The 27,075-nt window shown below is 51.1% G+C and overlaps 1 protein-coding gene across 1 annotated transcript; it reads left to right on the top strand.

Annotated features, from left to right (window-relative positions):
* Positions 1 to 206: 206 nt before the first annotated feature.
* LRRC74A (leucine rich repeat containing 74A) lies at positions 207 to 25,315 on the top strand (the record flags this gene model as incomplete). Its single annotated transcript, XM_081111358.1, has 14 exons — positions 207 to 243; positions 1,679 to 1,807; positions 4,431 to 4,603; positions 7,016 to 7,123; positions 8,341 to 8,437; positions 12,462 to 12,511; positions 12,877 to 12,958; positions 16,325 to 16,410; positions 16,874 to 17,068; positions 17,860 to 17,955; positions 20,617 to 20,763; positions 22,761 to 22,868; positions 23,016 to 23,098; positions 24,450 to 25,315. The coding sequence occupies 14 exons, from the start codon at positions 207 to 209 to the stop codon at positions 24,472 to 24,474; spliced, it is 1,416 nt and encodes a 471-aa protein (XP_080967484.1). The 3' UTR covers positions 24,475 to 25,315.
* Positions 25,316 to 27,075: the final 1,760 nt, after the last annotated feature.

Here is a 27,075-nt window from a genome sequence, read left to right as displayed (position 1 = left end):
AATCCATACATGCCCAATTCCCACCAAAGCCCACTCTCCCCAGGGCTTGCAGGGATAGAAAGATAACCACACGCCTCCAGATTTGTCTATGTGAGAGCAGAGAGCACAAAGTTTGAGACCGAGGTGAATGGACAGGTGTGCTTCTTAGGGAAGCAGCAGAAAGGTGACAAGAAGCTGGCAGCAGCCCCCAAGAGGCCCCTGGCACCATGGACAATGATGAACCTCTTGAGCCTGAGACAACAGGTGAAAAGGCATCCCATCTCTCACCACTCCAGCCCTTCCAGGCCGCCTCAGTGCAATACCCAGTGATCACATGGACCCAGAAACCTAGTGCCCTTCTTACCTGGGACCCTCTAGATTTGGGAGGATGTATTACATTGACTTGGCTTTGGGACTCGCCAAACAGGGAGTGAGAGCGTTGAATGCATGTTGTGCTAGAATTGGCTCCTACCAGTTCTAGCTGACTTTGAATTTCATTTTTTGAGCTGCTCTACATCATGTTGGCAGTTTGAAATCACCCATGTCGGGAACATTTATACCACTGGAATTGGCCATGACACATCAGAATTTTTTTTTCTGGAGAGCCGGTTAGACATTTACCAGCATTCCACAGATTGGATGGAATTCTAAAATTGTTTGACTACTGAGGAAATTAAGGCTCAGAAAGTCATCACTTCTTGATAGCTAAATTTTCTGGCTAATCTGCTGTATGTCTTCTAACTACCAGGCCACTAGCTACTCCCACCCCTTAGTACACAGACCTTACCTTACAGGCTGGGAAATAAATGTTGGGGCTTGGGTCCATAGACAAGGACTAAGAAAGACACAGACGTGTGTGGACTCATTAGGAACTCCCGCCTTAGAACAAGGGTGTTCAAAGCTTAGGACCCCTACCACCAATGCTCAGGCCACCCGAAGGATAGGCTGGCCACGTTCTGACAGGCCACCCGGCAGGGCAGCCTGGCTTCCCCAAACCACTGCTTCCCGCTGATACAGGACGAGCTCTGGACACCTGTGTGTAGCTGTCAGGAACCCTCAGCTGGTCCCCGATCACTGGCCCGGGGGCAGAAAATCCATGTCTAGCAAGCGAGGGAAGCTCAGGACACGTGTATTTAATTATAGCAATGACTTTAACCCCAGGGGGATTTTGCAAGCCCTGCCTTCTTCGTGGTCATAAAATAGATGTAGGGTTGGAAGGAGGAGAAGCTAGGTCAAATTCTTAGGAATCCAGTTATCCCTCTCGATTCCTGAGACGCTCCTGTTCCGGTTTATTTTACCTTTGACTGAGTCGCCTGCCCTGCCCGTGGCCTTCACCATCATTCAGAGCAAAGCAACTCTGAACCCCACCCAAACCAGTAAGAAAGAGAAGAGGGAGCAAGAAGCCAATGTCCGAGTCAGGCCCAAAGCGGGGAATAGATCAGCAAGTCTCCAGAGAACACGAGGAGGGGTAGCATGCGACCCCACAGATGCTGGGGGCAGGAGGCAGCAGTGCTGGGGAGGAAGGGCTTGCAGAATGGAGTCCCTGGTGTCTGGAGCCACATGCAGCTGGGGGACAAAGGCTGCAGCCCGGACCTGGGAGACAGAGGAGGAAGCCGAGGTGGAGGGAAGTGGAAGTGGCTCCACCTGAAAGGCTGGCGGGTTTCATTTCCAACATCACGGAGATGCGTTTTTCTTCTAGAGGAGACTGGAACCCAGGCAACACCACACAGCAGTGATGAAACGCTCTACTGTGAGGCTGAAACCGCCCCGGCCTCGGATAAAGGGAAACCCACCCGGGAGAGTTCAGAAACAGACCTCGAGATCGAAGGTGAAAGTGGCTTTCGGAGGGGTGGGGGGACAGACCTGGCTTCCCCAGTTGGCCATGGCTCTGCCCCAGGCGTGGGGCCTGGCGGGTGAGCCGCGTGGGCACATCAGCTTGTTGAATGCTGGACCAGTCAGTGAGCGGGGATTTCAGGAAACTGAGGCTTAAAGAGATTGTGTGAGTTGCCCAAGGCCACCGAGAGCTTACCAAGGCTTGCTGACGCCAAGTTCACCCCACCCTGCCAATCTGCCTCCAGCATTCCATATCCCAGGGCCCGCTGGCGTGTTTGTGGCCCGACCTGCATCCTGGTGACGTTCCTCTCCTCACACTGGAGTTTGTGTTCCCCTGAGTGAGAGCCCCTGACAAATCCAAGTGCATGGCCCTGGGGGGTGAGGGCGGGGGACTGTCTCAGCTGCAGCAAAGACTCTGTTACTGCAAACAGCCCCTCCACCTTCCTCTTCCTCTTCCTCTTCCTCTTCCTCTTCCTCCCAGTCTCCCCAACAAGGGAAGTGCCACAAAGAGCACATGTGAAGCAAGGCGAGAACAATGCCAGCCCCTCCTGCTGGGCCAGCCTCACACCTCCCAGCTGAGGCCGGCCCAGGGGCCCTTTCTCTCCTGTGTCCTGATGGCTGGGTGGTGGGCGGTGATCAGAGGCGGTAGAAACACAGGCGAGGCTGTTCTGCCAAAGTCAACCGTCAAATTTCTCTATACAGTCAGTTCCTAACCCCCGCCAAGGTCAACATACTGTTCACCCCGCACACAGACCTGCTCCCTGCCCCCCTGGGCACCTTGTGGCTCTGTTTTCTTTCTCTCTCTCTCTCTCTCTCTCTCTCTCTCTCTCTCTCTCTCTCTCTCTTTCATTCTCTCTTTCTTTCCTTCTTTTCTTTCTTTCTTTCTTTCTTTCTTTCTTTCTCTCTTTCTTTATTCTTTTTTCCTTTTCTTTCTTTTTTTAAATTTATGTATAGGTTGTTGCTCTTTTTTCTACTTTTCCACTTCAAGTCCGTTGTGAATGTTGCTTTCAACACTGAATGTTTCACGGTTGGAAGATGCGGAACCCCTGCTTCTACTCATTCCTCTCCTCACCCCCACCCCCTGCAAGTGGTAATAGCGTTGCAAGCTGCCCCTACAATACAACCACAGTGAATACAGCTGGAAGGGGTCAGCAGAATCAGACAGAGCAGAATCAGTGCCAGGGACACAGCTGGGAGTTCCCTATGCTGCTTTGGCAATGGAGAACCCCTAATGATTACATTTGGTGCCAGCTCTGTGCTGAGAGGGGCTTCACTCCTGGTGCCCCTGCAGCTGGGGCTGAGAAGCTGGGACCGGGGCAGGGAGGGCTTCCCGGGACAGCCTGAGACAGGAGCCCGTGGGAATATAAGCTGGTGTGAGGCAGCAAAAGAGGGAGAGAAGGGAGCGGAAGTTGCTCAGCCACCTCATGCTGTTTCTCCTATGCAGCGAGCATGGTTCTCCCTCAGAGGTGACTTTGCACCCCAGGGAATACTTGGCAAACTGGGCTGGGGGATGCTACTGGCCAGGGATTCTGCTATATCTCCTGCACTGCACACGACAGCCCCTCACAGCGGGGAACGCCCAACACTGAGTGTCGGTCAGTCGGTCGGTCAGTAGTGCCCAGGTTGAGAAACCCTGCTCTATAACCATCACAGAGGGAAGGCCAGTGTGAAGCTGTGCCTGCAAAAGTACCTTCCTTGTCAAGCTATTGTCTGATCACCAACAAAGCTCTCTCTGTCCGCCTTAAAAACGTTTGGGGTGGCTTGGCCAAAGGCCCTGGGATCTGAAGAAAAAACAGACACAGGCTTAGACCCCAGCTGGCCTGGGACATCTTGCCAGTGGGACATCGGCATCCAGGCAGGCCCACTGCCCACTGCCCGCTGCCCACGGGCCAGGCTGTCTAAAGCCTACAGACAAAGGCTCCAGGAGGTTGGAATGGAGATGTGAAGGCCTCGTCTGTCAGCTGGCTTGAGCACTGTGTGTAATCTGGGCTAGCTTTGTCATTGGGAAAGTAGGGATCACAGATCTTTTTAGAGAAAAACATGACATGCAAGTCTATGAAAGAGGAAAGCCGGCTCACATGCAAGTTTCCTTGTTTCTGGATGGTTTGGGGGTCTCTCCATCTTGCCTTGATTTGCCCCTGTGGGAAGCCTACTGGGCCCTACGTGGGGTTTTTAAGTTGGTATTTCTCTAAGTCATCAGTAATGCTGGTTATGGCTCACATCTTAGCAGTGGTAGCAAAACTAAAAGGGAAATGGAGACTCCTTCAACTATCACAGATCGCCAGCTTCTCACCTGGCTTTTCAGAGCTGCCCCAAGGGGAGACTAGGCCTTCATACACCCCAGGTGATCAGTTCCTGGACAGGGCCAAGCCAGGAAGCCTGTGTGGGGCTCCTTTTCCTAGGGGAGCCTGGGGCCTAACCCCAGGGGCTTGTGTCATCCCAAAGGGAGATGCCCATTTGAGGCTTTCTGGACGTGAGTCTCCCTCCCACTGCTGGCTGACTTCCCAATTGGAGCTGCCCTCTTAACTGACACCCAAGGGACAGATCAGAAGGGAACATGGCCTGGTGTCAGAGGAGATAAGGCAAAGGCAGAAGAGAATTCACATCTTTTTCTGCAGATACTGAGAAATATTTCACCACCGGGCAAAAGGAGCTGTACATGGAGGCCTGCAAACTGGTGGGCGTAGTGCCTGTCTCCTACTTCATCCGGAACATGGAGGAGTCCTACATGAACCTCAACCACCACGGGCTGGGCCCCCACGGTACTAAGGCCATTGCGATCGCCCTGGTGGTGAGCATGCCCATGGAGGCACATGAAGCCTGGCAAGGTGGGGGTGGGGTAGGGGGGTTGACATGGTGATGGGACCCTAAATTGCATCTGGAATGCCCACCCTGCCATAGGCTCAGCTGGACTGCCCATTTTCCCAACAGTCAGGGATTCCCCAATAGGTCCTGGGAAGGAGGCTGCTAGAGACCTGGGCCTTGGAAGTTTGAGCTCTTTCCTCTTTGGGAAACAAAGGCACCAGCCCGGAAAAGTGGCCGGGCTGGGTGCTAATTCGAGAGCATGGTACACAAGGTCAGCCCGGGTCTCAATCCCAGAGCTCACCTTTGCTATAAGTGGGTTCACTCCTGAGCCATTCCATCAGGGTCTGCCTTTCACAACGTTGTCATCCTTAAGGCTCACACCGCAGAGTGGGTCAGGTTTTCCCATAGGAATAATGTTCTCTCCGGGCTTGGCATGGGCGAACAAGCGCTTGCCCTTGAATTCATCATAGCTCTCTATAATCCTAACTGATTATGTACGGAGCTGATTCCCGTCCCAGGAAATCAGAGAATGTAACAGCCGTACGTGAGCGCTACACTGTTTGTTCACTTAGGACAGTAAAGGGCAAGTTCGATTAATAAAAGAAAAAGCACTCGCTCGTCTTTGGAAATGCAAGAGCATTTGCATTTAGCTCATGCCCACTAAGAAGTTACATAAAATGTGAGGCTGTGCTGCTTTCTGGGGAGGGGGCGGAAAGGAAGGGAAGAGCAGAGAGAGAACAAAGCCATCTTGAAATTTATTGAGCATTAAAAGACTGATTCATGTCGTGTTAGGAATGCACCATAACCTCCTGAGCTTCATGGCGGGGGTGGGGGGTGAGGAGGGGGCAGAGGATAATAATGAAATCCTCTCGGGACTCGGGCCATGTGTTTCTCAGAGACAGTAGTTCCTGTTTGGGGGGAGTTTTGTCTTCCTTGATTCTCTGTATAACTCACTTGACAATTACTGTGACATTCTGGTGGACTCAAGTTTTATTTATCTTTTGTGCTGTTTAACTTTGCGCATGTTGGATTTGCCTGGTGTAGATCAAAGGCATCCCGCTAGGAAGGGTCCTATTTCACGCTGCTTCACTTCTATTCCCCAACCGCCTGGCCCCATGCCCTTGCACTCGGTGCCCTGGAGAGCAGCGATGTCCTCTGCTCGTCTTGTTCCCCCAACACTCAGCACAGAGGGTGGGATGACTGGATGGACTTGGGATCCGGCTGCCGGCTGTCGCACACGCTGTGCTAGCCCCAGGGTGACTCCGGCAGCGGTCCTTTAACCCGTTTCTGGATACTGCTAGATGATACCTAGACTGGGCGGCCACCTGAGCCATCTCCCTTGACCTTGAGCACGAAGGAATTCTTCCCCTCCCAGAGAGCTGGGACCACAGACATCGCAGGAAGGCCCTGCGTGGACTGTCCCTCCTTGTAGCAATGTGCGACCGTCCCTCACTCCAGCACCTTCTCCCTTTGGCTGAAGCTACAGCTCCTTGCCGCCTGCTCCTTCTCTCGCTGCCTGGCCTGCTTTGAACACGCGCACGTCCAGAGATGTGTCTGCTCTCGGTGCTTTTCTGCACCGGGCACACGTGGGGAAGGGAGGAATGCAGTGCCGGTCAGCGCCAACCCCATCCCTCAGGCTTCAATGCCAGTCATTGCCTCCCTGTGGGGATGCAGACTAGCTTGGATCTAGATATTTATTTAAGTCCAACTCCTTCCAAATAGCCCGAGGCAGGGTCCTAACTACAAGAGGGTACCAGCTGTGCCCGGAGCCTACCCTGCGAGAAAGGCTTCTCAAGGCAGCAGGCACTGCAACGCTTCCTGCTTCAGGCCTTGTGCTAAAATATTCGTATTATATGTATCAAGTTCTCCTTCCTCTTGGGGCAGGCCACCGGCCTCTCTCCTTGAAGCTAAGTAAATAATTAAAATGGGTTCTGCTCATCCTCGGACCTCTTACTTTCCAGGGCTTTGTTTTCATGTTCCTCTTACAAATTCCCCCGTAGGGCCCCTTTGGGTCAAGGGGCCCAGGATAAGCATATTGCCCTAGAAAATATGCATCTAAAATGTAAATATAAAATATCAGCCTGCAGGGGTGGACAAAAGCAGGTTGACAGCTGTAATAGAAATAAATGAGCCAATCGTTAATAAATAACAAGAACAAACTGTTTCGAGTGCTCACAACTGTAAACCCACTTTGCCCATCTGTACCGTCCTAGCCTCGGTGGGGTGGCTCATCTCCTGCCCCATTCTCCGGTTCCTGCCTACTCCTCCAAAACTGCTGGCCTGCATCTCCATACCCTTTGGCATGGCTGGGAGGTTCTGGGCAAAGTCAGGGACCTGCCTCGGTCACCAACCACCTCTGTCTCCCCCCCCCCCCCGCCCCCACCCCTCGTGGCTGAAGTCCAACACGACTCTGATCACCCTGGAGCTGGCAGACAACAGTGTCATGGAGGACGGCATCCTGAGCCTGGTGGAGATGCTACAAGAGAACTACTACCTCCAGGAGCTGGTACTGTGCCTGCTCTGCTGGCTCCCACCACCACACCCTGGGCCCCAGAGCCCCCTGGAGACAAGCCGAGGCCCCTGCCCGAGCCCAGGCCAGCCTCCAGGCGTTCTGCAATGCATCTGGGGGCCCCTCTTCTGTAGAAGTGACTTCTCAGAGGAGGGTCACACCTCAGAGGCTGGCCAGGGGGACCTGTGCTCCTGGTGGCTGTAGGAAACCCTAAGAAACCATTTCTATTTGGACCTCATAAACCCCTAAATAGACGAACTCACTTCTGTGTAGTTGCCTTACAGTAAAATTTTTTTTTAAAAAAAAAGACATGAAATAATTTCATAAAATACAATGTGCCTGGAGATAGATGATGGTGATGGTCACACAATATGAATATACTAAAGACCACTGAACTGTACACCGAAAAATGGTTATGATGCTTAACATGGTGTTATATCTATTTTACCACAATAAAAAGATGCAAAAATTAAGATAATAATGGCTAATATATATAAAATCCCTCCCACTAGCATGAGAGGACTATGACCATATTTTGTTTAAATTTTTATTGACTTCAGAGAGGAATGGAGAGGGAGAGTTAGATAGAAACATCAATGATGAGAGAGAATCATCGATCAGCTGCCTCCTGCACACCCCCTGCTGAGGATCAAGCCCGCAACCCATGCATGTGCCCTTGACCGGAATCAAACCCTCGACCTTCTGGTCCACAGGCTGATGCTCTATCCTTTAGCCAAACCAGCTAGGGCAAGGACTATATCCATTTATCTCCCCACTTCTTCCCAGTACAGCGATTCATGCTTCATGAATCAGTGAATGAATTGGCAAGTGATTATTTACTCTAATCTCATTTTTTTCCCAATTATTTTATGCCAAACTCTTCAAATATAGCTGACTTGGGTTTTAAAAAAGTTGTCATGTGCTATCTAAAGTACTAGAGCTCAGCTGGGGAGGTGGGGCATGATTGAAGCTAAGTTCAGAAACTACGACCAGCTCGGGGCCTCACAGTGAGGCAACAGAAAAGCTGGCCTCCTATTGTTCTTCTCTCCTCGGGAACACACCGATCCTTCCCATCCTTTCACCCCAGTCCCCTCTCCCCACCGAGAACCTACTCCCTTAGCGTAGGTCTCCGGTCAGCCCCACTCGGACATCATTTGTTAATGAGGGCCCTTTATTGGGGTTTGTACATACACAACTGTTTTCTTGTATTTTAGAATATTTCCGACAATGCTCTTGGTTTTGAGGGGGCCAAAGTCATCGCAGAGTTTCTCCAGAAAAATTCCTCTTCACTCTTGAGCCTTCAGCTATCAGGTATGCCCAGGGAAAGGAAAGGGGGGAGAAGGGGAGGACATTGGGGAAGGAAAGGAGAAAGGAAGAAGGTGAAAGGCAGAGGGAATCAAAGTTGAGCTGAACTGGACCTGGCCCTTCTGATTGTAGAGACCAGAACCCTGTATCTACACCCTGCCAAACCCCTCCAGCCACCCTTGCCCCCTATCCATGGCTACACTGGCTTCCTGGCTTTCCTGAACCATGTACTTCTGATTCACTTTGCAACATTCCTTCCTCTGCTTTAAAGTCTCTTCCCCCAGACATCTCTCCATGACTCGCGCTTTCTCGCTTCATCCACTCAGATGTCATCTCCTTGGGGGATGACTCTGATGCCTTGCCTCAAAGCAGCCCCTCTCCCTTCCCACTTTCTATCCATTTCCCTGCTTGGTTTTCCTTAATGGCATTTGTTACTACCTGACCCCCTGTTTTTAATTAGTTTAGCATCTGTCTCATAGAAAACAAAAAGCCAATTGAGAATTCTAGGATTTACAGAACTGTCCTCAGATTTGTGGTTTGAATTTATACCACTTGCAGGGTCCTGGAATCCCTAAGGCAAGAAATTAACATACAAAGTGATCCTCTGCTGGTAATACCCTGAAGCATGCAACAGAAACAAACATAAAACCTCTTGGAAGAGCCACCCTTTGACCCATACTCCTTGTCGCCTGGTGTTCCCAGAGATAAAGCTTTCCCAAAGATGCGTTCACAGTCCCAAATTGCAAAACAAGAAACAAAACACCATGAGAGTTGTCAAGTGGCAGCATCGGACTCTCAAGAACTTGAGAAATATAATTATCAGATATACACTATACATTGAGTTACCATATGATTTATCCACTAAATAATAGCAGCATTATTAATTAAGTGAAACTGCAAGCAGATATCTTGCACCCAAATATAAACTATCCTATCTAATAAAAGAGTAATATGCAAATTAACCATCACTCCGCCACAAAGATGGCAGTGCCCATAGTGGCTGGGGCGGGACGCTGGCAGCGTCACCCTGGCAACGCAAGCCCAACATCTGCGCCTCAGCCACTCAGAGGGAGGGGAGGAGCCTCACACCAGAGGCCAGGGCGAGGGACGCTGCTGTCATCACAGGCCGGGCTGAAGCTGCTCCCCTCACCCCCCCGTGCAAGAATTTTGTGCACTGTGCCTCTAGTGTTTATTATGATTAAGAAAACCCCAAAAATGCAAGAACAAATCACTGTTTTTTAAAAAAATATATATTTTATTGATTTTTTACAGAGAGGAAGGGAGAGAGATAGAGAGTTAGAAACATCAATGAGAAACATCAATAAGCTGCCTCCTGCATACCCCCTACTGGGGATGTGCCCACAGCCAAGGTACATGCCCCTGACTGGAATCAAACCTAGGACCCTTCAGTCCGCAGGCTGATGCTCTATCTACTGAGCCAAACCGGCTAGGGCTCACCGTTTGTTTTTTTTTAAAAGATCTCCCCCAAAATAGAACTTCTAGAAAAAAGAGTTATTGAGCCCTAACCGGTTTGGCTCAGTGGATAGAGCATCAGCCTGCGGACTGAAGGGTCCCAGGTTTGATTCCAGTCAAGGGCATGTACCTTGGTTGCAAGCACATCCCCAGCGGGAGGTGTGCAGGAGGCAGCTGATCGATGTTTCTCTCTCATAGATGTTTCTAACTCTCTATCCCTCTCCCTTCCTTTCTGTAAAAACTCAATAAAATATATATTTTTAAAAAGAGTTATTGAAATTAAAGACTCAATGGATAAATATAGTTATTGAAATTAAAGACTCAGTGGATAAATTCAACAGCAAAGTAGCTATGGGTGAATAAAATTAGTGACCTGGAAGACAGATAAAAGGATATTTTACCTATCATTGCAGTATAGAAGATAAAGAGATAGAGAATATGAAAGATAAAAGAATATAAAAGGAAGAATAGACTCACTATAATAGCTAATCAGCGTTCCAGAAGAACAGGTGAGCAACAATATTTGAACAAATTATAGCTGATGTGTTCCTTGAATTGCTGAGTTATAAAATTACCTGATTTTATACATTGACTAGCTTGTTATGTCATTTTATTGCACAGCCAAAGAAATATTTGTATTTCAGTAGGTATATTCATTTGTGCATTCATAAAGTCAGTCGGTCAGGAAGCATTTATGTGCCAGGCACAGTTTAGGTCAGTGATGGCGAACCTTTTGAGCTCGGCGTGTCAGCATTTTGAAAAACCCTAACTTAACTCTGGTGCCGTGTCACATATAGAAATTTTTTGATATTTGCAACCATAGTAAAACAAAGACTTATCTTTTTGATATTTATTTTATATATTTAAATGCCATTTAACAAAGAAAAATCAACCAAAAAAATGAGTTTTCGTGTCACCTCTGACACATGTGTCATAGGTTCACCATCACTGGTTTAGGTGCTAGAGATACAAAAGTTCAAAGAAGAAATTTGGGTATAAGCCATTTATTCCCCAGAAATCTTTTAGATTGCTTAGCAGGGCAGGGACTAGAGCAAAGTAAGGGAGGCATTCGCCTCAGTCACACAACTTAAGGGGCATCAAAAAGCTCAGCAACTAAGTCAATAACATCTTGATGCAATATTTTTTAAAGTCAAAGTCAATACAAAAATAATCTGAGATTAAATAAAATATCAACCCTTTAAATAAAGAAGCACAGTACAAAAGGAACAATCTCGGAGAGAAGGATGGGGAGGAGAGGAGGTAATCAACCAAGGACCTTGTATGCATAAATGCATGACCCATGGACACAGACAAGGGGCCAGTGAGGTCCTGGGGTGGAGGCAGGCTGTGGGGAGGTGAATGGGAGGAAAAGGGAGACATATATAATACTTTCAACTCTAAAGAATTATATTACAAAAATAATAAAGTCAATGGAGTCTTATAAAATAAAATAATAAAATTAAAAAAAGGGACAGAGTGAGGCAAGATGAGTGAGGCTTGGCTCTACAAGTGCAGGGTCAGGTCCTGCCTTATTTAACATTTAAAAATTTTGTTTATCATAGACTAGAGGCCCGGTGCACAAAATTTGTGCGCAAGTATGGTCCCTAGGCCTGGCCTGAGATCAGGGCCATCTTCCCTGGCTGCCGGCAGTCGCCGCCCCCCCCCCTCCCCCCGCCCCACTGCTACCCACCCCCGGTTCTCCATCCACCATCAGGCGATCAGAGCCTGCCAGCCAGGGGGAAGGGACTGAGAGGTTGGCTGGCAGGCCCTGATCAGGCAATTGGGGCCTGCGGGCTGGGGGCAGCTCCTGCATTGAGTATCTGCCCCCTGGTTGTCTGTGCGCGTCATAGTGACTGTCATTCCGCCATTTGGTCCATTTGCATATTACCCTTTTATTATATAGGATGGTTCTGCATTGGTTTTGGACTTTTTCAAATGTTAAAATATTATTCATTGAAATTACTGAGCCTTTCAGTGCCGTTTAGATTTTGCACACAAAGGCAAGTGCCCCGCTCGTCCCCTTCGGGCATGTCTCTGCTGCTTAGACTATATCAGCATTTTTTATGAATTTCAAAGAGGAAGGGAGAGGGAGAGAGAGATAGAAACATCAATGATGAGAGAGAATCATTGATCGGCTGCCTCCTGCACGCCCCACACTGGGGATCCAGCCTGCAACCTGGGCATGTGACCTCTTGGCTCATAGGTCAATGTTCAACCACTGAGCCATGCCGGCTGGGCTATCGTAGCATGTTTTATACTGTTACAGACTTTAGGCACTAGGCTAGGGGTTGATGCTGCCAGCAATGCACAGGGTATAGTGTTCCTGCTCCTGGAACTCCCCTGACAGTCACAGCCGAGCAAGAAGAGAATGTCAAACGGGATGGTAAATAGTTTCCCTTTTCCTCCTGTTTTCTTCTGTGTCCATATTTTTGCTTTGAGTACTTGCCACTTTTTCTACATCTGATTGTTCCGAGGGGAAGAGACTGGCAGAGCTAGGCTATGGGAGGGCAAGGGAGCCCTGCCTGGAGAGCACTGATCATGCCCTCCTTCCTGACAGGAAATAAGTTCAAGGACCAATCTGCAGAGCTGCTCTGCCAGGCCCTGTCGGTAAGAAGCAGGGGGTGGGTACCGCTGAGCCAGGTGGGAGATGTCCCTGGAGGCCTGGGGGGGCTGGGGAGCCTCTGGGTCTAGGGAAATGCATGGTATAGGGCGCTGGGGAATGTTTGGACTCTGTCCATCCTGGCCAAAGCCACAGCAGGTGGTAGGACTGTTTTTGGATGGCAATAAACTCGCCCAGGTGTCATCAACAGTCACACAAAAAGATGAACACAAAATTGTCTTCAGTGTAAGAACCCTAGTCCCCCTCGTTCTGGGTATGTGGGAGCCCCCATCCCACTGACCTAGGATACGGGAGGCATTTGCAGTCCCATGGAAGCCCCACAGTACCTCTCTGTCCACTGCTTTTTCCCCAGGCCAATTACAGAATTAAGGAAATGGATCTCAGCCACAACGAATTCTCTGACAAGGACGGGGAGTTCCTGGGAAGCATGCTGGGTGAGTCCCCACGGAGGGAGGGGCTGGCAAAGGAGAGGGACCTGGCAAACAATCTCTTGTCAGAGCTGCATCTCCTGTTGTTGTCGCTATTGAGTGTTCTCATTGTAGAAGAGACCACACCCAAAATACATTGTAAATGTGGGAGGTAAAACTTTAACATGATTAGGAGAACATCTAGAGCAGCGGTTCTCAACCTGTGGGTCGTGACCCCTTTGGCGGTCGAACGACCCTTTCACAGGGGTCGCCTAAGACCATCCTGCATATCAGATATTTACATGACGATTCATAACAGTAGCAACATTAGTTATGAAGTAGCAACGAAAATAATTTTATGGTTGGGTCACAACATGAGGAATTGTATTTAAAGGGCCAGAAGGTTGAGAACCACTGATCTAGAGAAAGAGTTTGCTGATCTCAGAGAGGTTAACGCCTATTACATAGGCACAGTGACTATAAACCATAACAAAAATTATCTGTATATTTGACAATAGGTTTAAAACGGGGGATGAGCAAAGACATTGTGGGCAATGTTACAAGACAAGTAATAGTCAGAAGTAGATATTTGCAGCATTTGTAGAATATTAAAGGTTAGTGTTCAAAATGTTGATAAAAGATCCTACAGGTCAATTGGATGATGATAAACACTCCAAAAAAACACACAAAACAAAACAGTGTCAGGCCCGGCCAGTGTGGCTCAGTGGTTGAGTGTCAACCTATGAACCAGGAGGTCACGGTTCCATTCCCGGTCAGGGCACATGCCTGGGTTGCAGGCTCAATCGCCAATAGAGGGCGTGCAGGAGGCAGCTGATCAATGATTCTCTCTCACCATCGATGTTTCTCTCTCCCTCTCCCTTCCTCTCTGAAATCAATAAAAATAAAAATTTAAAAATAAACAGTGGTCAAGGCATATGGACAATGAAAAATCAAAGCCAAATGCCCAACCTCTTTGATAATTAGAGAAATGCCATTAATAGAACAACAAAAAGATTCTCCCTTATCATCTATCAAAGCTGCAAAACGTTCAAGTCAGAGAATTCACAGTGCAGGGAACACAGGGATAAATAACCCTCAGAAGCTGCCAGGTAAAGGCGCTTTGGAGAGCAATTTGACAGTATTTAGTAAATTGAAAATGTGTATATTCTAGGATGCAGCAATTCACTTCTCCATGTCTCAGAGCGCTCTCTCTCTCTCTCTCTCTCTCTCTCTCTCTCTCTCTCTCTCTCACACACACACACACACACACACACACACACACAGATGTCTAAGGAGTTTCCTTGCAAACTTGTTATAAAAGAAAAAAATAATAGCTCCTAAATGTTCGGAGTAGACGGGGGAGGGCACTGAGGGCGGGGGTGGAGGTGGGGTGACGAGAGAAAGGCCCACAGGGAAGGTGGCTTTCTGTTGAAGCCTAAAGATGATAAATAAGAAACAGCCGTGCTAGGTTCTAGACGCTCAGCATTCCGGGCAGAAAGAACAGAACGTGGCATATTCGAGGACCGTGGGCGGGGGGAGGGGGACAGGGCGGCTGGAGCAGAGTGGACAGCGGAGGGGAATGGAAGGACAAGAGGTCATCGAGGTGGCCTGCAGCCACTGGCGTCAGTTTTGTGGGACTTGGGCATGCACGACGGCTGGACTTTGTTCTCCTGCGATGAGACGTCGGTGAAGGATGTGACCGTGGGGAATGATGCGGTCTGATTTGCAGTTGTAGAACTTCTGTTGAAGGCAACCGAGGAGAACAAGAACGGGAGGAGGGAGGCCCACGAGGAGGCCCGAGGATGATGCGTGGGCTAAGGGAGCAGGCGATGGAGAGGGGGTGGAGTCAGAGTATATTTTGGCAGCGAAGCCAAAAGGACATGTTGACCTGAAGAATGAGGGAAAGAAAGAGATAGACTGGTGATTATTTTGTTTCAGATACTGGTTTGAATGGGTGTCATTTACCCAAATGGGGAAAACTCAGGGAGTCACAGGGCTAGAAGAGCAGGAGTTAGGAGGCAAGATTTCCATTCGGGCCACGTAATGTTTGTAATGGAGACATCAGGTAGGCAGTTTGCTATGTGAGTTTAGAGCGTGGTTGGGGCTGGACAAATACATTTGGGATCCAAAGGCATGTAGATGTATTTAAAACCATGGGACAAGGGTGTGACCCAGGAATCAGAGTGATGCCCATGTACGCAACTCTATCTACACTCGCCTCTATCTCACCTCGTCCCAAACAAAACTAACAATGATCAGGTGTTTAAATAGGATGTTTTCCCAACCCCATGGATAGGGTGTCCCAAAATTCACACAAGAAGTAATTTTGATAGAAAACACAGGTTTATAATTAAAAATTGTAAAATTTTTATTGATTCATAGAGTATACAGTATAGGGTTATGTATGGACTAGCACATCAGGTAAATGGCCTCCACGGCTTTGCTGGCACATACGCAAAACCGTGGTCTTCATTGGTCTTCATTGTCCCTGCTCCTGGGCCATAATTGGTACTTGGAAATGCTTATCAAATTGAAGGGATTGAAATCAAAGGGCAACAGATATTAGAATCTGATTCAATAAACCAAGTAAAATTAGGCTTTTATTTTTTGTTGTTGTTAACGCTCACGCAAAATTCAAATCTTGCGTGAATTTTGGGACACCCTATAGCATTTAAACAAAATAATCTCTAAGTTTTAAAAAACTAGTGCAAGTTCCATGCAAACCTGGCAGCTAGACAAGCCTGATGCCTCGCTACTTCCAAGGGGTTTTGTCCCTAAAACTGAACGAAATAGAAAGTCTGGACCCACCACTGCCCCCTGCAGGTCTCCATGTGAACGACATCGCAGGATGTAGTGCTCCATGCGATCACAACCTCCTTCTGTGCACAGGGCTCCTGTTTTCCAGGCTGTCTCCCTCTACTTTAATGCACACCATCCCACCAGGTGGATATTTATGCTGCACTTGACCCGTTCCCTCTGAGTCACGAGCCTTACTTGTAAAAGTGATGCCATGGCAAACAGCTACAAGCATGCCGCCCTTCTCACAGCCTGTCCTTGGGAGGAGTCACAGAGGTGATTCCGCTGTGTGCCAGGGTGCACACACGTTTATAGGAACATACTTGGGACCAGATGATATTTGCCAAATAGATGGCATTAACTTGCTTGCCACCTGCAATACCTGAGTAAGATTATTTTACGTCATCGTTGGCAGCATTGGAAATCATCTCACGATGTTGTGTTTAAATGAATCACTGAACAAATGTTTCCTCTGCGTTTTACTTTTTCTGAGCACTGAGCTCTCCTTATTCCCAATGGCATCGCTCTCTGCCAACCCTGAGAGTGGGTCCCCTGAAAGGCAGGGGATGCTAAGTTGATCCCCCACCCCCTCTCCAGCCCTCAACGTAGGGCTCCAGACACTGGACCTGAGCTGGAATCACTTAAGCTCACGGGCAGCTGTGTCCTTGAGCAACGGTCTCCGGGTAAGGTCTCCCTGGGAGTGGTGTGCTGAGCGGGGGGTGAGGGGTGAAGGGTGAGGGGGTAAAGGTGGGAGGGTGGGGGTGCGAGGGAGGTCCCGCCCCGCCCCGCCATCTTGAACTCTTCCTCATGGTCGCCGCTGATGCGGATATACTGAGCTCTTCCCATTGTTGGCCTCCCTCCCACAATTCCTGGATGCACGTTATTCTTTAGCATAAATCCTGTCCAGGAGAATCCACCCTGCTAGGGCCTGGTGGCATCTTTGGGAGTACTTCATGGGAGCAGTTTAATGATGGAGTAGGGAATGACCAGAACCCAACAGGAATGTATTGTTGAGACTGCTTGCAGCTGGGAGGTCGGGGGTGAGCTGGCCGAGACCTCTCTCCAGGGACTACTGAGTCCCCAGCCTGGATGCCGACCGGGGATAGATGCCCCTTGATACCGGTGCTCTTCTCCCCCTCCCTGGAGTCCAACGTGACCCTGAAGACACTAGATATCTCCATGAATGGCTTTGGGAACGAGGGGGCTGCGGCCCTAGGGGAGGTCCTCAAATCCAACAGCTCCCTGGCCTACCTAGATGTCAGCAACAATGACATCAGCAACGAAGGGATCATCAAACTCAGCAAAGGACTGGAGTTCAACGAGTGCCTCCGAACTCTGAAGGTAGAGCCTTTACCTGGCTGGGAACGGGCCGTTTTGTGTGTGCGTCTGTGTGTGTGCGTCCATGGGTGCGCATCCAGGTATGTCTCAGTGCATCGTATGTAGGTGTGCGTGTGTCATGTGTGGGGATGGGTGCAGCAGGGTGATGGGGCTGGATATTGCCCGGGAGAATCACTGTGAAATGTGCTTCACATGTGCATATATTCTCGGCTGCCTCACTGCTACAAACCCAGGATCCCCCGCTGCTCTCAGCTGGTGCGTGTACAGTAGTCATCCCCTAACTGGTCTCCCTTCCTCCCTTGTGGGTCTCCTGCAGGTTCTGGAGCATAAATGATTCCACCACCTCCCCCGACACCTACTCCCCTGTGGCTTAGACCCCTTCTGTGGCCACCTGCTACGCAAATCCAGGTCTCTCGGCCCTGTGTGCTTCTCCAACCTCAGTTCACCCCATGCTGTCCCTTGCTCCCCCCAAGGCCTCAGGGTCTCCTTTCATCTCCGTGGTCCTGCCAGGGCCTTGCTCACGGCCGTGCTGGGCCTGCAGGACTCTTTCCCCGGCTGATGTCCCCCCCTGGCCTTCACTGCTTCCTGCCTCAGAGCGTAGCTCGAGCAGCAATTCCCCAGGTGGGTGGGTGGGCGGAAGATCGGACAAAAAGACAGGCAGGGAGAAAGTGCTTACAGAGACGTCTGGGTGGAACAGAGACTGCGATTTGATGGAAAGAAATGGGAGCCGGGCCCTGAGCCAGCCCCTCCTGTCCCCGCCTCCGCCTTTTCCTGTGTCGCCCCCCTTCCCACAGCTTTTCCTGAACCCTATGAACATGGAGGGAGCTGTGTCACTTATCATGTCCATCAAGAAGAACCCCAAATCCAAGATGGAAAACCTTGACATTTCCGTGAGTAATCAGATGGTAGTCGCTTGCACCCGCTTCCGCAGGTACCAATAGCCATGCCCCTCAGAGGCCCTCACACAAAAGCTCCCTGCAAAGGTCCCTCCTTTTGGGGCACAACTCTGCCCCCTCCAGCGGTCCTTTCAATAGAGCAGCTGTCAGTCAGTGGCCGGGAGTGAGAAATCATCTACCCGGCCCTGGACCAGGGCCCTGCACACCTGAGAGCAGGCCGAGCTCAGGTGCAGAAACGGCGGGAAAGGGCAGGAGGACCCAGGGCAGAGCGTCTGTCAGCCATGCTGATGGATGGCCCCGCATCCCAGAAAGGCTCCAGAATCACAGGGCTTTGAACATCTGAGTAATAGAGCGTGGACAGACTCGCATTTTCATTTCATAGCGTAGCCTACTCTACTCAGAGCAGTGTTTGAGGCTAACGTTAAGAAATCCCTTGATGGACAGGGAAAGCCTGAGGAAGTGACTTCACTCTGCCAGGTTCTCCCGCCTGAACCATCCCAGAGGTGGGAGCTGAGAATAACCGTATCCTGCACTCGTCTATCACTTTATACTCTTTTCCCCCAAAGTGATGTTATACCTGCCAGCTCATTGGCTCCTACTGCGGGAGGCGGGTCCAGAGCTGCTGTAGCAAAGGTCTGCGAGCTGGGTGGTTAAACAATAGAAATCCATTCTCTCGCAATTGTGGGAGCTAGAAGGCAGGGTTGGTGCCATCTGAGGGTTAGAGGGAGAATCTGTTCTGTGCCCCTCTCCTAACACCCAATGGTTGTTGGCGATATCAGAGTAGGTCCACCCTAAGGACCTCATCTTAACTCAAAGACCCTATTTCTAAATACAGTCACATGCGCAGGTACGGAGGGTTAGTATATATATATATATATATATATATATATATATATATATATATATATGGAATATAATTCAACCCATAACAAGAACTTTCCCTCATTTTCCCATTTTACATATAATTAAACTAAAACAGAGAGGCTGGGTCACTTGCCTAGGACCGCACAGCAAGTGAGAATCACAGCAGGGAGGAAAGCCAGGGCTTCTGCCTCCTACTCTGGAGTTCTAAGAAGGCACAGAGGGACATTTTTTAATGCCACACAAATACGTTTTGCTAAGCCATTGACGCCTTGCAATGATAGCCGTGATGACATTTTGAATATTTAAACCCAAGTTCCTTGGAACTGAATAATAAGTTTATGTTTGCCACAGATTATGAAACACTATCAACACGTCCCTACTCTCTTTCTCTTTTCCTCACCCCTGCCTCCTGCCCCAGGCTCCTGGGCTCTGCTCCCTCACCCCTTTCTCCTCGGAGGCCCGCTCTCCACCCTCACCCCACAGCTCTGACCTTGCGTCCACTCCACCCTGCCTCTGAGTCCCAGCCGCGGGTTCAGATTTTGTGGATATTTGGTTTTCTCTCCCACAGAGCTGGTTGGAGAGGATGGAGCCAGGCCTGGCCTTGGTGTGTCTGAGGGAATGTCAGACATGGTGCTGTTTCGGCTCCAGACGACATATAGCCCATGAACTCGGATCACTTTGCCACTAAACAAGCCTCCCAGGAGGGAGCACACCTGTGCCATTCCCTTCCCTCCCCCCCCCCCAAACACGCATCTCCTAAACCCCAGGGGACCTCAAGGAACCCCATGAGACTTGCAACCAGGGCAGCAATGGGCAGCGGCAGCTCATCCAGGCTCCCCCCGAACTTGTCTCCAAGGCCCCCTTTTCTCTGACTTCCCGGTGAGCCAAAGTAGCCAGCCTAGGCTCTCCTGTAGCTTCTTCCAGGCCCTTCTTTGTTTCACTGTCCTCAGTGGTTTTGGGGGGGAGTTTTTGTTGTTGTTTTTTTCGGGGGGGTTGCTGTGGTCAATAAATTCTAGCTTGCTTTACTAAAACAAACAAACAAAACCCCACAATCCTACCAGAACCAGAAGGTCTGAATTAGCCTTTCTCTTCCCTGTCGTCACCTATGCTGCCATAACTCTGTGGTGTTGGAATTCCTTCACTGTAGATGCTTCTAGACCTTTCTCTAGAATACCTATAAAAAGAGTAAATCTTCAGCCCTTAAGCATGGATTTAAGTCTTTGAAAGGCAGGAGATACTCAGAACCAACCCTGAGGAATGAAGCAGGTTAATCTCCCCCAGGGCGGCCAGGTTTGCTCCAACGCTATTTCACCTATTTCACGGAACACACCTCCTCCTGCGGCCTGTAACCCCCGGGTCTCGGGGACTTCCTTCGGGGAGTTCCCAGTATGGGCTGAGCCAGGCCCAGGGGGTGGGCATGAGGGGTCCTCTTCCAGGGCATCTGCTCTGAAGACCAGCACTGGCACAGGGATGGGCCTGTCTGCAGCCCCATCGCTGCATCACATGGCCGCACGCAGACGGTTAGGCTTGCCGTCTGAGAGCGTTGAGATGGCCCGGCGTGGTGAGCCCCCAGCACAGACAGAACATCCGATCCATCACCCGGGAATCGCACGAGTTAAACCACAAGCTCTAAACTACATGAACCACCCCCTCTAGGAGCTGTATTGCAGGACGAACTAGAAGACACAAGGCCGGCCCTCTGGCTGGCTCGGGTGGGACCCTGGTCTGGGCAGGAGGATGGCGCAGTGGCGGCCCCCTCCCCACGATGGGTCCCCTCTCTCCCTGCCCCAGAACGTGACGGTGTCCGAGCAATTTGTGAAGTTCTTAGATGGGGTGTATGCCATCCACCCCCAGCTGGACGTGGCCTACAAGGCAATCCAAGGCCTCTCTGCCAAGAAGTCCGTCATCCAGTACCAGAGCCCCATGAAGCTGATCCAGGTGAGCCCTGCTTTCCTCAGCCCCACGGGGACCCCGCAGAGAGCTGTCCTCCACCCCGTCAGCTACGCAGAGCCCCCTCCCCGCCAAGGCGTCTGCACAATCCTCTCTGACAAGGACCCTCAGAGGAAGCCTATTCCCTGTGGATTCCCAGAGCCCTCCGCTGGAGGGGACAGCTGAGAGCTGGCTCAAGTGGGAGGGGCGTGGACCAGGGTGGTTTCTACCAGCCAGGCTCCTCCCCTGGCTGTTGTAGGGCCAAAGGCAGGTCACTGAAGCTCTCTGTGCCTCAATCTCTTCACCTGTAAAATGGGCACAACGAAAGCACACACCCTCGCAGGGATGCTGTGAAGATTAAATTCTAGAATGTGCGTGAAGTGTTTAGAACGACGCCTGGCACATCATAAGCACCCAGTAAATGTGGGCTCTTTCCATCAGCTGGTAAGAACGCCAAGACCCCTGTGGTCAGGACAGCCATGTGGTGGCTTCAGCGAAAGAGGGACCCTCAAGGCCTTTACATCTAGTGGTAACCTGGCTTGAGTCTTAGATCGTCTCTGGCAATCACAAGAGGCAGATGTAACAGTGAAAATAAAAAATCAGAGCCTGCTCGAGCTACTAGGGGTATTAGACTATTAGAGCCATTGAGGATAGTAGAGCTCCTCAGGTCTGACCCCCTCAGAGCAGCATCCAGCCCCAGGCCTGGTTGTCCTCCGCTGGCTATCACCCCAAAGTTCTAAAAGGCAAAGGGGTATCAAGTATCTTTCTAGGTCAGAGGACCTCGGGTGGCACCGAGGGGAAACCTGTCTTGCAAGGGAAGCAGGATGTCCAGTGAGCAGGAGTGGCGTTATCTGATGCAAAGTGGGGGCCTGCCCCTTGTTTCCAACAGCACAGAGAAGGAATCTAGTCAAGATCAAGCCCCACACGCAGCGTGAGATGCAGTCCTTTCCCTCAGGGGCCAACAAGCGGGTTTGGGAAATGGGACAGATACAGTAACTGCTAATAGAAAGGGTCAGATGGTAGACTAGAGGCCCGATGCATGAAATTTGTGCAAGAGTAGGCCTTCCTTCCCCCGGCTGCCAGTACCGGCTTCCCTTACAGCCCCGGCTTCATCCGGAAGGTCGTCTGGAAGGACGTCCGGAAGGATGTCTGGTCTAATTAGCTTATTATGCTTTTATTATTATAGATAATAAGTGGCAAAGCAGCAAAGATAATCAGAGCCCAGATTAGAGGGTATGTAGGGTTGGTAAACAGAAAAGGATGCTTCCTGGCAGAGATAGGGTTGGGAAGGGCCTTGATGATCAAGGATTCAGGTGAGCAAAGATACTAAAGAAGGACCCCAAAAGAATATTTTAATGGTATTGAAAGGGTGTTCACAGTGTATTGGCCCAGTGCATTTCATAAACCAGTATGTACAGTAGAAAAACGATGGGTGGCTGGGTGGATGGTAGATAGATAGACAGACAGACAGGTGAAAGGATACACATCAAGATGTTACCTCTGGATAGTGGGATTGGATTTATGACTTATTTTTTCATTTTCTTCTTTCTACTAATCTAAAATCACCTTACAATGTGAGTAGCTAATATTTTTTTTTAATTAAACATTATTTTTAAAATACTCTAACACAGTGTAAGCATCTGTGTGAAATGATGAGAATTAAGTGAATTCTGAGAACCAGACCTGCCCGTCACACAGCGTGGCTGTGGTTGGCTTCTGGACTCTAAGCCAACACCAGCTCGCCCACTGCCCACAGTGCACCATCTACACGAGTCTTAGCAGAGGCAACTTCAGAACTAAATAATGCACACGAACAGTCACTGCCCCATTCCTTCGGTGCCCTGTGCAGACAGGACTCTTGGTGTTAAATGACGCACATGCAGGAGACTCGAGCTCCTGGGACTGCCTCGTCACACGCCCCCGTGGCCTGCTGGGTCTGGGCGGGGAGGGGAGTGTTAGAGATGTTACATGGGCAAGCATCCGCTCCTGGTGTCTCCCTCCCTCAGAGCTATGCCGACCAGAACAAGATCAAGGTCCTGGACTTCTTCAAGAGCTTGACCCCTACTGGGATGATGAAGATGCCTGTGAGCGAGTTCTTGAAAGCCATGATACAGGTGCGCTTATCCCTGTGCCCCTGGCACTGTGTGTGTGCCTGCACATGGGTGCATGTGCATGTGTGTGCACATGCATGTATGTAGGGGGCTGGAGAGCAGGTAAGCTGAGAGCTCCATTAACCTCACATGTTCCACCCACCTCCTCAGCAAAACAAGATCCCCCTAAACCGGTTCCAAATCAGGGAGCTGATCAAGCGGCTGGATGACAAGAATGGCAACGTGAACTTCAGGTCAGCACAGGCCCGTGGCGGGCCCCAACCAGCCTCTGTCCCAGGGGCCCTCGGCTCTCTAGAACGGCAGTCTCCAGCCGGTGGGCCGCAGACCATTGGTGGTCCGTGAGGTCCGAAAGGTTGGCGACCGCTGCTCTAGAAGGCACCCCTGAGCTCCAGGGGCCACCCCGTCCGCATGGCATTAGGTCTGGTCTCCCCTGCATAGCAGGCTGCCTTTGCCCCCTCCCACGGCTGCCCCCTGGGTACCCTCCTTCTCATGTTCCACTGGCTCCCTTGGCCAAGCTTCGGGCTCATCTGCACACGGCAGGCTGCGAGCCTGATTCTGGGGACACAGTGCTCACAGCTGATAGGAGGTGACAGGGAGCAGTGATTAGGCCCTGGCATGGTGAGGGGGGTGTCCCACGGACATAGAGGAGAGGGCAGAGGGACGTCAGGTCCATGCCCTGGCGTGTGAGCCGGGCAGGGGAACTGCGGGCCGTCCCAAGCTGCTGTGGCTTAGGGAGTGACGCAGGCTGTGACTCAGGCTGGAGGCCTTGAAGAGATAGGAAAGGGCTGCGACAACAGTAATAACGATAACCGACGCCCGTGAGTCCCAGCCAGGTGCCAGCCTCTGCCAGTCACCAAACAGGCACAGGTGCCTGAATTCCCACGCACCCCGTGCTAGTGACGATGGCCTTTATTTTCTGTGTTGTGACTACGGGTGACACTGTCACCAATGTCCTTTTGTATGCAGTGTGCGCACACGTGTGTTCTCAGACACACGCTCGGTGGTGCAGGCCTGGTGTGATTGCTGGCCAAAGGGTGTGCACATTCCTTATTGCTGTTATTGTTCATGCTTACCCAAGATAATTTTTCCATTGATTTTTAGAGAGAGTGGAAGGAAGGGGGGAAGGGAGGGAAGGAGAGAGAAAGAGAGAGAGAGAGAGAGAGAGAGAGAGAGAGAGAGAGAGAGAAACATCAATGTGAGAGAGACACCTCAATTGGTTGCCAGCCTCCTGCACCACCCCGACTGGGGCCAGGCATTGAACTTGCAACCCAGGTACATGCCCTTGACTGGGAATCGAACCTGTGGGCCTTTGGTGTGCAGGCCAATGCTCTAACCACTTAACCACATCAGCCAGGGTGGGGTGTGCACATCCTAAACTTCAATCTACTGCCAAACCCTGGCCAACAACGGAACCCAGCTCTCTGCTCCTCCCCCGTGCCCACCCCGAACCTCACCCATGTGCAGTGCTCTGGCAAGCCGAGAGATGGGTTCCCAGTGGGCTCGCTTGGAGCTGAGCCTAAACGTTCTCTCCGTCAGCCGGGAGGCTGCATTGGCGCAACATTATCCCCTTACCTTTCAAACCAGTGTCTTGGAAGTGGTGAAGCCATAGCAACAAGTCTGTCCTGGAAAGAAGTTTCTGTGAAAGAGAAGTCCTGGCAAATCGGTCAGCGGCAAGGAGGAGGAGGAGGAGGAGGAGGAGGAGGAGGAGGAGAGCTGGCTGAGACTCCAGTGGACAAACACCGAAGCCAGGACTGGGAGAGAGCCAATAAAGTCTGGCTTGATCTCCGCGTCACTGGGCTGCTGCTGGTGCACCCTTCCCAGGGGAGCGCCCTCTGGTTTCAGGGAGCGTGTCCTTGAGGGCCTCTTTAAGAACCAGGAAGACACACTGGGGATGCAGTGGGGTTGCTAGGCGGCAGGGAAAGAGCCGTGCGGAGGAGGCCAATGCATAGAGACGTCGTGTGGTCATAGTGATTGTGAACTGTGTCGAGGGGAGAGATTTCGAGGTGCGGGAAGCAATGGCAGAGGGAACAGACGCCCAGGAGATGCGGACAGGGGCCTTCAGGAGCAAATGCCGAGGGGTCACGTGAAGAGAAGCCAGGCTGGGAGGCGGAGAGACCTGGCTTCTCGGTGAGGCCCGGCACTACCCGGCCACCTGGCCTCGGAGCCTCATGGTTCCACCTGCGAAGTGAGACAGCTGCAACCGGTTGTAGGGACCTCCCACTCCACGTTTTTTGGGAAACTGGGGAGACACGAGGAGCTGAGCAAAATAGCCAAGTACAGCACAGGCCGAGCAGGGGAGGCGGGGTGAGGCGGGGGGTAACTTAAAGGGTCTCGGTTAACCTCCTCAGTTACCTTTGTGGATGAAGAATGGCAGAGACTGTCTCTGACATCCCTGTAGCTCCGCATGGTGCCTGGCAGGTAGTAGATGCTCAATAAATACCTGTGGCGTGAACAGACACATTCACCTGGCAATTGTTTCTGGCGAGTGGGGGGAAACTGGGGAAGTCGGGGGTGTCCAGGAGTTGGCACTTCAGGGCAGCAGAGGTGTGCCGGGCGGCACCCAGGAATCAAGCCCCGGCCGCCGGTGTCACTCTGCTGCAAGGTGGGGGCGGTGCCCAGGCCTCTCCACATCTGCGGCAGAATCGTGACTGAAACGACGGATGTCCCCCTACCACAGCATGCTTTCCCCTTTCCGTCCTTATTCAGAGTCTTCCCCTGAAGTTGATGGTACAGGGCCGTGGTCGGCACACTGCGGCTCGCGAGCCACATGCGGCTCTTTGGCCCCTTGAGTGTGGCTCTCCCACAAAATACCGACTTCTGCGCATGGGCCACGAAGTTTCAATTGCACTGTACGTGTGCGCCCGCACGTGGTATTTTGTGGAAGAGCCGCACTCAAGGGGCCAAAGAGCCGCATGTGGCTCGCCAGCTGCAGTTTGCCGACCACTGGTGGGGCTCGAGTCAGAATTAGGAGGATGAAAAGAAAAGAAAGAAATACAAGGAAGTCGTGGGCTGAAACTCGCACTGGCCATACCCAGCAGGACCTGTAGATGTCTTTGCTCCAGCTCCCCGGATAAATCAAATCCGCTTGAAGCCAGGGACCACGTCTGCTACGATCCATAAAATTCTCCACCAATTCCCCTGCCTGTGAGTGAGCATCGAGTCACTGCTGGTGTCTGGGTAGAACCCTGAGGACAACGAGGCCATAAAGCATCAAAACGTGTTAGCAACTGTGGGTTATAGATCAGAAAAAAACACCGTTTGCTCAAGATGCTTTTATTTATCTTTTGCATAAAAATGAAAAGGCAGCAATTTTTTTGACCAAATGTTATTATCTGCTTGGGTAGCTATTGGAGATTGATGGAGATACAGGAAAGCGGAAATCTACCCCCGCCAACCCTGACCCACCCCCACCCCCCACCCCCCAGACCTCCCACAGACACTGTCATCACCTAGTAAGTGAAGGACGCCCAGCCCCAAACCTGCCTGCAACATCAGCCCTGGAGCCTTCCCAGAGGTGGAGTAATTCCCACTTGTGGCCACTGGGTGTCAGGTCAGCCCCAAAAGTCCTTCTGAGGGCTGTGCTCAGCCAGCTTTGCAGGCTTTGCCATGCACTTCTCTGATGGCCCAAACTTCCGCTCCTGAGGAGACTGGCATGACATCTGATACCTGGGGAGGCCTCTCCAAGGCTCGGCGTCCTCAGTGCGGACCATGGTAACTAACAGCGACCTTGCATCTTTGTTGTGAGGAAGAAAACCAGGCACCCAGCGAAAGCTCCCTAAACATCCCCCTCCCCCAGTCAGCCCACCCTGGAGCTGGGCACCACCACAGAGAAGACGTGCTCCATTTGGGGGGCGGCACAAGGCACACGCCCTCTGACAATGGCCCGGCTGGCGCTTTGTCAGCTTGCCAAGTCGGGAGGACTTCCAGCAGGAGGGCCCCTGCAGGAGCTCAAGCACAGGGTGTTGGTAGAGGGCCTCGCAGGAGTAGGAGAGGCCAGCGGGTCAAAGACGGCGCTGGCTCACACGCCCAGCCCTGAGAGGGGTCAGGCTGCAGCCTGGGAGAGGACACCCTGGGCATGCCCCTCCTTCCATGCCCAGCTCAATGTGCCTTCAGGCACTAACTCTTTGCATCCTGTCCTCACAGCGACCCTGTGCAATGAAGTCTATGATCTCCGTTCTATAGCTGGGGAAACGGAGGCAGGGAGAAGCTA

Source organism: Myotis nattereri (genome assembly GCF_964212035.1).
Source record: "Myotis nattereri genome assembly, chromosome: 1".
Taxonomy (NCBI): domain Eukaryota; kingdom Metazoa; phylum Chordata; class Mammalia; order Chiroptera; family Vespertilionidae; genus Myotis; species Myotis nattereri.
Note: the sequence above shows the minus strand (reverse complement) of the source record. Positions and strands in the feature narration are given on the sequence as shown.